This window comes from Pituophis catenifer, unplaced genomic scaffold (genome assembly GCF_029215685.1).
Source record: "Pituophis catenifer annectens isolate HBS135680 unplaced genomic scaffold, rPitCat1.0.hap2 SCAF_2, whole genome shotgun sequence".
Taxonomy (NCBI): domain Eukaryota; kingdom Metazoa; phylum Chordata; class Lepidosauria; order Squamata; family Colubridae; genus Pituophis; species Pituophis catenifer.
The window spans coordinates 147,547,193-147,561,558 of record NW_027256882.1 but is presented as its reverse complement, the minus strand read 5'-3'; the positions used below and the strand labels follow the sequence as shown (position 1 = coordinate 147,561,558).

General features: G+C 38.6%; 1 protein-coding gene across 1 annotated transcript in view; it reads left to right on the top strand.

Moving 5' to 3' along the window:
- CEP95 (centrosomal protein 95) overlaps positions 1-14,366 on the top strand; it is a 34,814-nt gene that overhangs the window by 13,062 nt on the left and 7,386 nt on the right. The window contains exons 10-16 of the mRNA XM_070934754.1: positions 1,041-1,123; positions 2,523-2,641; positions 3,959-4,082; positions 6,232-6,346; positions 6,956-7,137; positions 9,541-9,633; positions 12,337-12,487. Coding sequence (XP_070790855.1) covers positions 1,041-1,123; positions 2,523-2,641; positions 3,959-4,082; positions 6,232-6,346; positions 6,956-7,137; positions 9,541-9,633; positions 12,337-12,487 — 867 coding nt within the window. The remainder of the gene's footprint in view (positions 1-1,040; positions 1,124-2,522; positions 2,642-3,958; positions 4,083-6,231; positions 6,347-6,955; positions 7,138-9,540; positions 9,634-12,336; positions 12,488-14,366) is intronic.

The following is a 14,366-nucleotide window of genomic DNA, read 5'->3' as shown; positions in this document are numbered from 1 at the left end:
AATTCTATTTTGTATGTCAGCTTTTTAAGTAAGGAGGGAGAAGTTGTGGCCTTCCAGTTGTTGCTGGATACTTCCTCCTTTTATCCTTGACAATTGGCCATGCTGATTGTGGCAATAGTCATTAGCATCCAACAGGTTTCCATTCTTGGGACAAGGGGACATCTGTGGTTATGTTTCTTCAATTTTAAGTGAATTACAGATTTTTGTACAGATCTCAATTTCCTACACAAAACATCACCATCTCAAATCTTGAGAATGATAGTAATGTTCCTGGGGCTAAATCTTGTTATGTTACTTGAATAAATTATAATGGATGAATTGACAGATAATGACAAGCCATAATGAGTGAGTTAATAGATGCTTGCTCAAAAACCCTCAGGTGCATAATATGGTATGGCAGCCAGGACATAGGCTAAGGGCACCCTGTGCCACAATGGCAACAATAAAGTAGAAATACTTCTTGTTGGCAGAATCATGCAGTTATTTCTAGCTGTGCTAATTCTTACAATTATTTTTCTGCTAATATAACATCTTTATTTTTGCAAACAATGTTGCTCATCGGATATTAGCAATACTGTATTTATAGTTAGAGAAACACTTTAGAAATCTGGTTAGATTTCTAAATCTATATAAAACTGATATAAACAGAAAACAGATCTCTTGGACATCTGGATTAGATTTATAAGTAAAACTTTTGTTGCAATGCCAAAAAAGAAAAAGGAGAAAAGAGTAAATAAATACAGACAAAAATTGTGGGCCCTGCCTAGCTTCCTTACTTTCCTTACCTAAGTCCTTCAGACTTACCAATACCAGTTGAAAACAATAGCGCCGATGTCATTTTTGTATATCAAGCTGCAAGCAAACTGAAGTTTTCAGGCATTTGCCCTTTTCTCAAATCTGTCTTCTCAGTGGAAGCCTTGGGTTTTTTGGGCATCACCTTTTATGTAGTCTATCTAATAAGTGAATGTTTAGTATTTAATGAGCTATAGCTATATTTCTTACATATTTTATATAATTAATTTCTTTGGACTCCTGCTCAGATTTCCCAACGGAACCGTCAGGAACAGGAGTTGGTGTAACTGGTGAATCAGTGCCACTAGCCAGCTCATATGATTCAGAAAAGGTAATGCATTGTTTAGTTGGCTACAGATGTATTTGTTATGTGTTCATGATAACCATCAATGTCTACAAGCTTTCCATTGTAACCAAAACAATCTTCATACCTTACAAATCTAAAATTCTAATGGGAATCTTGAGAAAGAATGCAGGATGAGACAGAACAATTCAAAGATATGTCCAGTGTGTGGGTTCATCTCGGGAGGAGATGAAGAACAAGGGTTGGGTACAGAATTTCTCAGAATAGGTTCATCTGTAAAGACATATGTGGACATATAAGATTCAGGATTGTGTAAGTGCTCTAGGATAACGGCTCCCAACCTTTTGGAGGGTCCAGAGCCCTGTTAAGTGGACAATGATTTTTCTGCGGACTGGGAGGAGTGTGGTTTCACATGCTGCCTTGGATCCGGCATGTTTGCAAATGGGGCTTTACTCGCTTGTGTGGCCTGGTTCTTGGTGAGCCGTGACTTGGTGCCAGGCCACAGTCCAAGGGTTGGAGACTCCTATTCTAGTACAATATATCATAGGAACGAACGCTTGAATATCCAAGCCATTTAATAAAGCAGGAGACCTTTAAAAGGCTAAGTACTGAGGGAGAAGTGAGGATCATAGATGAGAGATGTATTGGGATGCAGTGTGGAGTTAGTGACAGTCTTACGGGGAAGTCTAGCAGTAAGGAGGAGCTTAAAATCAATCTAGCAATGAGCAGAAAACTAGTCTAAGGATTTTATGTTCCTTTTGTTTCTATTAGGGATTTTGTTTGCAAAAACAAGACATTGATCATTTTTCTAAATAAGGTTACCTATGATTTAGTGCTAATATGTCAAACCTTAACTTTCAGTAATACTTCAAATACAAATTAATATTAACATTACTGCAACTATGATCAATTTAATCATATTTTTATTGGTTGGGCATATCTTTATTATGATGGTTCTCTGATAACCAACTAGAAGGTTATAATCATCCTAGCTTAAACATATACTATTCAGGGGTCATGTATATCTCTTTTACTGAAAAGTCTTTTAGAGAAGCATACATAAAACAATTCCCATTATGAAAATGTGATTCTAAAAAGCTTATGTCTGTTTTTACTTCGATCTGGGATTGTTGAGATTTTGAAAGACTGCATTCCCCGCCCCCCCCCTCCGGTCTAAGGAGCATTTAATGTATGAATGATTGATGTAAATGTCTTCAAACTAAATGCCTTTTTGGCTTGGTAATCCTGCTGTAAATATTGTTGTTTAAAAGGTTGCTGATACCTAATTTTCTGTATTATCATAGTAATTTTATTTGGCAATTCTTCTTTATGCAGTCTGATCTTTATTACTTTAACACCTGTTTAATATCTTGAATTTATCCTGGGCTGTTTGAGTGAAAGTTTTTCCCCTCCACCCTTCCAAAAGGAAATAGGCGAGAGTTTGCAGTACACATCGATTCAGAGTTGCAAGGAGAATGGATTACCTCAGTTCACCTCTATACAAACCACAAGGCCCAAACAAAGGAATCTATTTATTGGGAAAAGGTATGCATTTTTCACACAAAATGGAATTTGGGGTTGCTTTTCAGAATAATCTTGTCCTCCAAGTTCATACATACTGCCACCAACCTTGGGCTTTTAACCTTGTACTGCTCTACAGGTCATTCAGTCTACTGTCTAAAGATGATGGGAGTTGCAGTACAGTGTCAATTAGGGCAGTGTTCCATTAACTGTGGTCTGTGGAACACCAGTGTTCCTTGAACCAGTATAAGGTGTTCAATAAGAAGAGTCATGCTAGCTCTCTGGTGAAGCAGGGAAAGTATGTTGCAGACTCTGTCAGTTAAAGCAATGGCCCCCAAGCTTTTGGGTAAAAAGGACCGGTTCTGTGGAGAGAGGTTTTTCCGCAGCCTGGAAGGAGTGTGGTTTCGCATACTGCCTGCATCCAACAGATGGGACTTTGCTTGTTTGCGCGTCCCGGTTTCTGGCCTGCCACAGCCCGATGCCGGTCCTCAGACCATCAGGGGTTGGGGACCCCTGAGTTAAAGAATTTCCACTGGCGGGATCGAGGAACAGAGCCTTCTCTGCCATTGCCCCCGCCCTTTGGAATATCCTCCCCCCCCCCCCCCCGAGGTGAGTTTGGCCCACATTCTCATGGCCTTTTGAAATAATTTGAAGGTTTGGCTCTGCCGAGTTGCATGCATGCAACATTGAGGCTGGTTAGCGCCTTGATGTGCCCCCCCCCTTTAATTATTGTTTTAAATGTCTTTTACTGGTTTTTTTCACATTTTTACGTGGTTTTTATGTTTCTGTGTTTTTAATTGTGCACCATGTAGTGTCACTTTGTGACTGAAATGGGAAGTCTCTATATTTGATAAATAAAATAAAAATAAAATAAATCCTTTTGCGAAAAGTAATTTTTCAGAAGCGGGTTACAGCCAAATACAAATTATTGAATGGGGCTGAATGCTACGCTGGCTCTAAAACGTTCTTGAACACATGATCCCATTAAGATTTTTAATCAATGCATTAATGTAAAAAGCAATAAAGTATTATTAAGAGAGGTTTTATTTACTCATTCATTTAGTTTAGAGGCTGTCCATCTGGGCAGCTTGCCTGAAGAACAGTTAAAAGAAGAAAGAGAGCTGAAGCATCCAGAAGCCTAAACTCTGAATTACAATAATGTTCTTTGAATTTCTCTCCTCCTCTCTCTTTTTCCCCTTTTCTACCTGCCCATCTTCTTGTTTTCCTCTTGAAAAACAGGGAATAGGGATCCATACACTGACTTACATGCTTAAGATGATCCCATTTGTACAGTATTACACTTTCTCTGTTATTTTATCATGTTTTACTCTGATTTCCCAGCCAGAAAGAACGTCCTGCTCTGGCAGACTCTTTTATAGAAGACTCTCTTCCCCATAGACGTGCAAAGGAAAAACTCTCTGCAATGTCAGAGAAACTCTCCCGCAGGCTGAATGAACTGGATGCGGTAAGTTAATGCCAACAATTCTTGGGATTGTGCTAACCAAACAAGCAACATGGCTGAAGCTAAAGCAGATAAGAGATGAGCCAATTTAGGATCCTGCAATCATATTCTTAAGCTTTGTTAAATCCTAAAGTACAAGCAAGTAAAGGTAAAGTACTCTTGACAAAATAACTTTCATTTCACCTCAGACTGACTCTTGATCTGTCCTTCTTTGATTGACTACCAGGGTTCCCTGGGTTTGCTGCTGTGGGTGCCTTTCACCCAAGGCTGACTAGCTAGCCCATTGACTCATGCCTTGTTTGGAAGGGGAAAAAAATGCCTGTTGAAACAGGTTAATTGAAAGCACACCTCAAAATATGTCATATGTTTTGTTTTGTTTTTCTTGGATTGGATTGCAAATTGATTTGAAACTTAGCCTGTTGTGGGATTCATGATCAGCAGAGGGACCTGAGCCAACAGGAAAGGGTTAGGTCTTCTTGCATGAAGAGTCAGGGCTTCCTTCTAGGAAAGGATCAAGGATTTCTCCCCCCCCCCTTGTTCCGGACTCTATAGCAGAGTCTGCATTCTTGAGTCCCCATATTTCTTCACATCCCCATCTTTCCTCCTCAGATTAAGTACCTGAGATGTAACCTAAGAAGTCACCCACTGCAACCTCTGAGCCCAAGCAAGTGATTGAAGTTTGGTAGCTCATTAGTAGAGCAGGATATTGAGGGATTAGCAGGCAAGGAGTTGTCTTCCATTGAAGCTGGACTTTTCTAGTTTCCATAATTCCTACCATTTACCACCAAATACTTACCACTGAACATATCTGGAATGGCATAGACATTTTCCTTACTGTGCTGTATCAGGCATTTTTTTTCTCTGTTCAACCATCTGTTTTGTTATTTCTTCACCTGATTTGAAAATGTCCAGTTCTACAGCCAGGAGCAATATCTAGCCAGATGGTTGTAGTTAGTAAAGAAAAATAGTTATGAAAACTTTGTAAAATTATGGAATTCATCCAACCCAAATTATGGAATCATTATGGATTCTGCTTGGTATTAGGAATCCCTACGTTCTTCCTCCATTTTGCAAATTGTCTTAAATTTGTAGTGCCTCTCATTTTGAAGTCAGGAAAGTGAATTGCATATTATAGGGTTTACATTTTTACATGTACAAAATATTTATTTTCTATTGCCTGGTGATGTAGCAGAGATCTCAGTTCCCTAATATCTACAGACACTTGAAACAAAGAAGTAATATTTCTGTTATATATTTATTTTTATGCAAAATGGCTCTTTTGCTCACTTGGTGGTGTACTGGTTAGAATGCAGTATTGCAGGCTAATTCTGCTGACTGCCTGAAATTCGATCTTCATTGGCTCATGGTTGACTCATCCTTCCGAGGTTGGTAAAAGGAGAATCCAGATTGTTAGGGGCAATATGCTGACTCTGTAAATTACTTAGGACTGTAAAGCACTGTGAAACTGCATATAAGTCTAAGTGCTATTGCAGAGTGCTATTTTATCAGTCTGCTGAGTTGAACTGTATGCAGAATGACTTTGCCATTGCTCCTTGCTAAATTCTATTGTGCTTCCTCTTTTGAAAGGAAATTTAAGGGTATAATATGTTTATAAGAATCATATTATTAGCCAATGCTGAAAAAGTTCTGGATTTAGACCTGAGTTACAGATACAATAGAAGGAGATATTCAAGTCCTGCTTGATTAAATACAACACATGGCTTCATACTTTTAAGTTTGAGTTCACATTTCTAAACATCAATTTTCTGCGAAAGAAAAAAATACCTGCATGTGAAAATTGGATACTAGTTTCTTACTTGAAGGGATTTTTCACTCTAGGAAGCATAAATAATACACAGAACCTTTTGCTGTGGTCTTTAATAGTGCAATAGAGTAATAGTACTATTAAGGGTTCTTTAATAGTACCTTTGGCACCATAGAGTTCTATCAGCCATTCCTTTGCTTGTGCAATTTCGGCCTACAGCTGGTGGCATAAAGTGGTGATGTAGAGTGTTTGAAGTAAATATTTGACTTTGTATACTTAATTATTTTTCTTGATTAAAAGCAAATGTTTTGTATGTAAAATCATGGAAGATTAATTTGAAATCAACTCTGAATAGATAAAGCAATTTAAAAAAAAAAACAATTACAGATGTTAAAGCATGCTTTGGGTGAACAAAGCCAGGACGAGTTGTCGGGTGACGAGGATACCCTTTCTCAGCACAGTGACAGTATCATGGACTATCGCCAAATCAAACAACAATCAGGTAATATTCTGAAATTCATTAATGAACGAATTGCATTGTTCTATGTTGGGACATATAATTTCCATCAGGAATGGAAAATAGCTATATACCTGTGTTTCATTTAGCATCTTTCCTTGACCTGATTCCCCTCTTTATCTATAAGGGTACAACTTCCATAATTTCTGTCGACCATGCTAGCTAGGACTTCTGAGAATTGTCATAGTAACACCTCCTAGATCTATAAAGTCCTGGATTGAAGAGATTTCTTTGTATAATGGATGTCAACCGAGGGGTTTGAACACTGTTGGGAACTGTGCTAACTCAAAAGTTTAAAAACAATAACTTTACAAAGAGCCTGAATCTAATTGCTAAATGTAAAAAAAAATGTGTCTCTGATTGTCTGTGGAGATTCTCAGTCAACCAGGTCATAGTTGTCTTTCAAAGGTACTTTTTTTCTAAAGATGTATCTGATTGAATGTAATACAGGGCAGCCCATATCGGATCCCAAAGACATGACAGGGCAAGCTTTAGAAACAGAGCTTCTGAAATTTATTGAAAGGGCCTTCATGATCCTTTGTTTAAAAAAAACCTAATTGTGGTAGACCTATCTAAAGTTTGTTTATTTCATAGATATTCGTCATCCAAGAAAAGCACCCAACAGGCGACGGTCATTTTCTGCTTCCCCGCCACCATCCAATTATCAACCATCTCATGTATCAGATAGTCCTCTCCAGAAAGATGCAGAAGAGCCAGCGCGAAGGGTGCGAATATGTTGGCAAAATGAACAGGATCAAAGGAAGTTAAGAGCAAAGGTAATGGCAACAGGAATGGAAATGGGGGCAACTAAATAATGCCTTAATGAGTGAATGTATTAATAGATGCTCTCAGCATACATGGAACCTTAACAGAACCACTATCCCAAAGGTGCTTTTTCAGGAGGAAACTGGACTTCCTTGTTTTTTCTTTGAAGACGTTTCGCTTCTTCAACTCTGACAGGATAGTGGGGAATGGAGGGATTTATATTCCTTGCAGCCAGCTGGTCATTTTTGCATCCTTTTAGAGGGTCGTTGAAACACTTGGACGTTTTTTTGTGTCCTCAGGATCACCTGAGTGGTGCTACTGGTTTCTGTAGTCTGCCATTTTTCCTCTGGAAATCCATTCTTACTCTCACACCATTCAAAGGGTGTACAATCCAAAATTGTATAGCTAAAAGTCTGTAGAGATTCTCAGTCATCCAGGTCATGGTTGTCCCAAAGGTGCTTTTTCAAGAAGCAACTTGTCCAGTTGCCTACTGAAAAAGCACCTTTGGGACAACCATGACCTGGATGACTAAGAATCTCTACAGACTTTTAGCGGTCAATAGAACATGGATGAAAAGAACTTCTGCGTTTCCACTTCAAAGGTTTTATATCGTTCCCAAAAGGAAAACACATTCTGAGTGTGACAGTATGCTGCATGTACTTCCTAATGGGTGGGATGGTAGCATTGTATGTTGGCTTGCTAGATGATCTTTAGATATCTGAGATTGTATAGAATAGCATGCACTTGCTTGGGGTAAAACTGGCCTGCTTGTGACATAGTGGCCAAATGTTCTGAAGCTGACCAGTATTGTCCTTGCTGTTGGAAGGGAATGTTACATGGGGCACAGATATGATTAAAACTAGTAACTTGATAAAGCTAGTTTATCACACTAAAAATATCTGATTGAAACAAAGCCATGGGGGTTGGCGGTCAATATTTATCGGCCATCTACTGATGACTATGGCAAATGGAACACTACAACTAAGAGTCTGGATGAATGAAGGAAATAAAAGAAAAATAGATATATTGCGCATTTGGAAAATTAGGAATGGGGAAAGATGTAAAGGATAGGAATGTAAATGGCCCAATCTTGTGGTATGGCATCAAGAAGTCATACAGAGAAGTCAAAGTATAAAATTGACTAGGCTGAAAAATATCCTGGGAAGTATGAATTTGTGTCATCTTAATTGTTGTGGACGGGCATGAGAAAAACGTTATTGTTCAATGAACGATGATAGAAGAAAAACCAGAAATAAGTTTGGGGAAAATTGTGGAGTGTTATGAATGGAAGTGATCCAAAGAGGGAGAATATTTTATTAGGTAACACAAATAGATAAGTTGGAATGAGACAAAGGAGTACATAAAAAAAGTGATCACGCCATTTGGAGGCACAGCAATGAATGAAACTGATCATTCGTTGTAGAAAAATGGCATTTTGTTTCAACAATGTGGTTTCAGTGTAAGTCTCACACATGCACATGGAAGGGGCATGAATCAAAAAGCATGATTAATTGGATTATTCTAGATGAAAGGCTGAAAGAATTACTAAAAGATACAAAGATGATTAGAGATTCCTAATAGAGACTAGACACTTTTGGAAATGCCAGTGGAGAAGCTTGGGTAAAAAACAGACATGGAGGAAAAGAAAAGTGACAGAATTAAGAGTACAGGTAGAATGACTGGGGGGAGAGAAAGTGCAAGTCCTCTTATTTGTTTTATTGATTGAATCTCTAGGGGTCCCTACCTGAGGCGCAGGAATCTGCCTATTGAGGGCTAATCTCCTCACCGAGACTGGTCACTGATCACCTCCATTTGAAGAAAAAAACCTATACTGCCTGACAGCCGCCCAGAGTTTCCACAAACTGCGAGATGGGCGGCATATAAATTTAATAACTAAAAAACAATACATAACTAGGATATTTCTGTTAATATTTAGGATATTGGTTCTTATAACTCCAAGCTTGGTTTGGAACTTTATCTAGACAACATTTTTTATTGTGGAACCATATCCATGTATTTCAAATTGATATCTTCTCCTACCTTCTAATTTTGGGTTGGTGGAAACAGTGGAGGGATAGCCTTAATATTGGTTAACTTTTATCTTTCTTGGATCATTTTTAATTTATTCAGGTTTTTTTTAAAAAAAATAGACAGAGGGAGCTTATCTTATTTTCTGGCTCTGAAACTTTCAGACATTAATTGCTCTTTCATGTGTTAACTGAGTTTTTTGTTCTAGAACTGCAGCTGAACAACTGAATCTGAATATGTTAAGTTTCAATAGCCTAGAACCTACATTAAATGGAACTACTGATTTCTTAAAAATTTAGTTTGCGAACTGCTATTAGAATTATCAAAAGGCATGTTTCATAAATGAATGAAGACAGACAACAATCGGACTTTATTATGTCTTCTAGCATCTGAGTAAAGCTTATGACGAAGACCTAAGAGCATATGAAGCTAGAGAAAGACTGGAACTTGCAAAGATAAAAGCAAAGGCTCAGGAAATGGTGAGGTGCAGAAGAAATATGTTGATAGTTCTGTGCATTTCTTTTTACTCTCAGTATGGTTGGAACATTAATACTTGAAGAGCAGCTTTTGCACTACAGGTCAGCTCTCATATATTTAAATTTTGATGAGGGTTTTCTCCCCACCAAATTTACCTGAGCAGAACGTTAAATACAGGTTATCCTCAATTTACAACTGTTCGCTTAGTGACAGTTTGAAGTTACAAGGGCACTGAAAAACAAGTGACTTACAATCAGTTGTCAGACTTCGAGCCATTGTAGCACCCTGATGTTCAGAAGTCAGGCGCTTGGCAACTGGCATTTATTTATGATGGTTGTAGCATCCTGGGGCCACGCGGTCTCCATTTGCGACCTTCCCATCTAGCTTCCAATAAGGAAAACTCAATGGGGGAAGTTGGATTTGCTTAATGACACCATGACTCACTTAACAACAGCAGTGATTCACTTAACAACCATGGCAAAAAAGGTCATAAAATTGGATGCACCTCACTTAACAACTGCCTTGCATAGCAACAGAAATTCTGTTCCCAGTTGTGGTCGTAAATTGAGGACTACCACTTTTTGTCTGTCTCAGACAAATCAGACAGATCAGTTTTCCTAAGACTCTTGGGAAGGAAGTCGTGTTTTTCGAAGTGTGCACTTCTCATTGATTGTGTTTTCATCCTGTGTTAAATTCTAGAAACATCCAGTCATATCAGGATCACTGATGTGACTTGATCATAAATTTTGTTTACTGGAATCGAGGTCCATAGAGCCCAGTATGGGTAACTTCTTATCTGTAGTGTTTTTTTTAAAAGGAGAAGGATAAAATTCCAGATTTGATTTTCCAGCATACAATGTGTTTTCTTTTATACAGATTTTAGTTTTGTAGCTATAAAAATAATCTGTAAGGGCCTAAAATTTTCACCTATAAAAAGAATTAATTTTTGTAGATGAAAAATTTTAGGCACTTAAAGATTATGGGAAAGACATTCTCCTATATGTGGTGACTGTGAGCTGATGTGGTTAGTACAGGTAGTCCTCAACTTATGACAATTGAGCCCAAAATTTCTGTTGTTGTGGCCCGCCAGCTGCAAGCAGAGCTGGTGGCAGACTCGGATGATGAGGTTAGGGAGGAACTTGGGCCAGTTCTGGAGTCTGGGGAAGGCTCTGATGGATGCTCTGTGTCAGTCACAGAGATAGAGCCAGGGCCTTCCGACGTTTCCCAGCTGCCGGAGAGGCAAGCTGCCTTTGGAGGCTGATATGAGTGAGGAGGAAGAACAACTGGGGCCTGTTCCAGATGCATGTATGCGCAGAGCACTTAGGAGAGGTGAACAATGGAGGACAAGGAGTCTGCTCAGGAAGCAAAGCACCTGTGGACGCTGAATGCCCCCCCCCTCCGGCTGGGAAATAAATAGAAGGAAAGGGGAGTGGTTGTCGTAGAAGACAACAGTTCGTATTTCTGAAGATTTTACTCATTGTGTTTCATGCCACAAAGATTGCTTGCCAGAACTTAATTTGCAGCTGTTCGTGCGGGAGCTCACAGCCTTGCAATTATCGCAAGGAACTGATAAGGTCTATTACTGCAGTTAACTCCTTGAAGGACTATTGCCTGGACTTTTTGGTGGGTGAATGCAATTAATTCACAAGAGGTAAATAAAAAGGGGTTGAGTCTGTTTCTTGCTTCTGCTAAGGCTGGGTCAGAACATTAAGTGAGAAATTTGTTAAGTGAGTTTTGCCTCTTTATGACTTTTTTGTCATATTTGCCAACTGAATCACTTGCAGTTGTTAAGCTAGTTAAGTGAATCAGGCTTCCCCATTGACTTTGCTTGTCAGAGGGTTGCAAAAAGTGATTGCATGACCCTAGGACACTGCAACTGTCATAAATATGAAGCAGTTGCCAAGCATCAAAATTTTGATCACATAACAATGATAGGTATGCTGCAAAGGACGTAACTGTGAAAAATGGTCATGTCACTTTTTTCATTGTAACTTGGAATGGTCACTAAATGAACTGTTGTAAAGTGAGGACCACCTGTAATAGATTGTTTCTCTGACTCTGATCACAGAGACAATCACTTTTAGAATGTAGCTGGAGACTTAGTATTATTTTCTGAGGTAAAATGCCACTTAGACAGTTACCAGTTACCTGATTTAATATGGAAATAAGTCATTGTTCATTTTAGATAGAAAGATACCACAGACATGATGACAATATAGATTTTTTTTAAGTTATATGTTTGGATTGAAGTATCACTTCCAAAGATTGAGGAAGTAAGATGGCGAATTCTCTCCTTCAGTGTGTGTCCAAGAGAAGCCATTCTGGAAAACTCTGATGGGAAACCAATACAGTAGTCTTTGTCCTGTGTGAAGTTGAAGATGTTGAGCTCTTTGGCTCCAAACCAGATATTTGAAGATGGGGGAATAAGATGTTCTGTACCTGGGAGGCCAAGATGTGCTTTTGGTTAGTGTGAAGAGAGGCGTTTTTGCCTTTTAGGATTATATTTTAAAGCTTTCATCTTAAAGACACGTAATCATATTAACCAGCCACTGGAGAGCTTAAATGTCTGATGTATAGAAAATCACCAGCCTCTGCACTATGGGTTTGCCTCTTTCTGTATGAATCGTGAGCTGTCATTAGGATCTGCCTGTACTAGAATAACGAGTGATCCAGTAACTATTTGTTCTGTGTGTATTTGCATCCAGGAACAAAAATTCAGAGAGAACGTACTTAAAGGAACTCCAAGAATCTCACATGCAGCAAAGATTTATTCTCGAAAAAATATACCTCGGCATTCCAAACTCAACCAGAGGATTTCAAGAGGAGGGTTTGCGAAGCCAAAAAAAGCAGCTCCAAGTAAGAACTGAACCCTTCTTGGTAGAGAGCCTGGCAGCCTCTGAAAGCATGTTCTTTCAGTGCATGGGCCAAGATCACTGGCATTTTAGCAGCATATAGCTGTGAAAAAAACATTTTTCTGATTGCCTCCATATGTCTTAAACCTGGGCAAGGGGAGCAGAGAATTTAGGGAGCCTTTTATCCAGTAATTTCTTCAAGGTCATGAGGACGGCTGGGCTTCCATGGCTGCAGCTTTTTATTAGTACTCTTTAAGTCTGTCACTTAATTGGAATATCAATCTTACAAATCAGTGCTTCTCCGAGCAGAGCATTCCAACAATCTTTCCTTTCCTTCCTTTTCTTTTCCTTTTCCTTCCCCGCCTCCCGTCCCTTGACCCAGATAAAAAAGTAACCATGAATGATGTCAAGCTATATATAATTATGTGTGCGTAATTCAAGAAGAGGAACAGCCAAAACATTTCAAGCTTAAAAATAATCTATTCTACCTCCTTTGATTTCAAAATGTGTCAATTCTACAAAAGACCATAAGGGTGTCCCCTAATGGTTCTTTCCTCAATGCTTTATTCTCAACCAGTATGTGAAGTGCAAAAAACTCCACTCCGAGTAACTTCAGATTTGTTCATCGGTATGCAATATTGTTTAGTAATAAGTTATGACAGCTGTTATACTGAACTGCTGTGCTTGTTTTGATAGAGGCTAAGAGCAGGGAATATTAACAACGACCATGCTAATTAAATATTTCTATGTGTTTATGATGTTAACTGATGGAGTAAATCTATGGATGAGAGAGTCTAAGATAAAGCAGCTGGGCTATCCACCACTTTGCAGAAAAGTCACATTTGTTTTTTCAAGCATTGATTTCTTCCATACAAATATAACAAAAATGTTAGTCAAACACAGTCAAGTATCTCATTCGGAGCTGTGGTTTCAAAGAAGAAGAATCTGCATCCATAAGAATTACATAAACGCAGTAAAAATCATTAGATATTAGATAAGAGTTTTCAAAAGTCAGTTCACAGAATCAAGCAGGATTAATGCCCTGAATTTCAACAACAACATGACATGTTTGGCTGTTGGGTTTACAAACTGAATCATGCAGAAGCCATGGTTAATACCAAGCAAACTGCTTTTTTACAAGAATTGTTTAGTGTGATGTGGAAACTAGCTAATGAGCTGCCGTGCATTTCAGCTGGCCTTCAATGCTGAACAGCTTGTCCTTTGTCAGTTTTATTGGGCTCAATAATACCACTTTAGCCTGTAGAGGTTCCTAAAATTATTTTTCTTGGTTCAGGATTAGAAGGTCTTTTTGAATCCAAGTATATATCATTATTACTGTTTGGGGAAAATATGGGCACAAATTCACCAGGAGTAGCTATTTCTCATTAGAATTGAGACTGGTGAAGCAAGGATAACTCTCAGCTGCTATATTCCTCCAGATAAGGTACAATTGTAATTGTGCAGCTGGCCAATATCGTTCTTATAAAGAGCTAGAACAGAATATAAAAACCTTTTTAAAAAGAAAAATAATTTATGAGATGCTCATTTCTCTTCAATGGACTCAGTTATAGTGCTGATGGTTTCCTTGTTGAAAGACTTGAAAGTTAGAAGCAGAGCATCATGGAGAAAAACTACGTGGTTGCTAAGATTCAACATGACTTGATGGCACATGATCATTTCTCTGCTCTCCAAACATGTCTATGTGATAAATATATGAGCCAGTTAGGTCTTGTATAGGGGTGTCCAACCTTGGTAGCTTTAAGATCTGTGGACTTCAATTTCCAGAATTTCCCAGATATTCATGTTGAGTTGAAGTCCATAAGTATCAAAGTTGCCAAGGTTGGACAATACTGGTTTAGTGGTTAAGGTTGGAAAATGGGCGA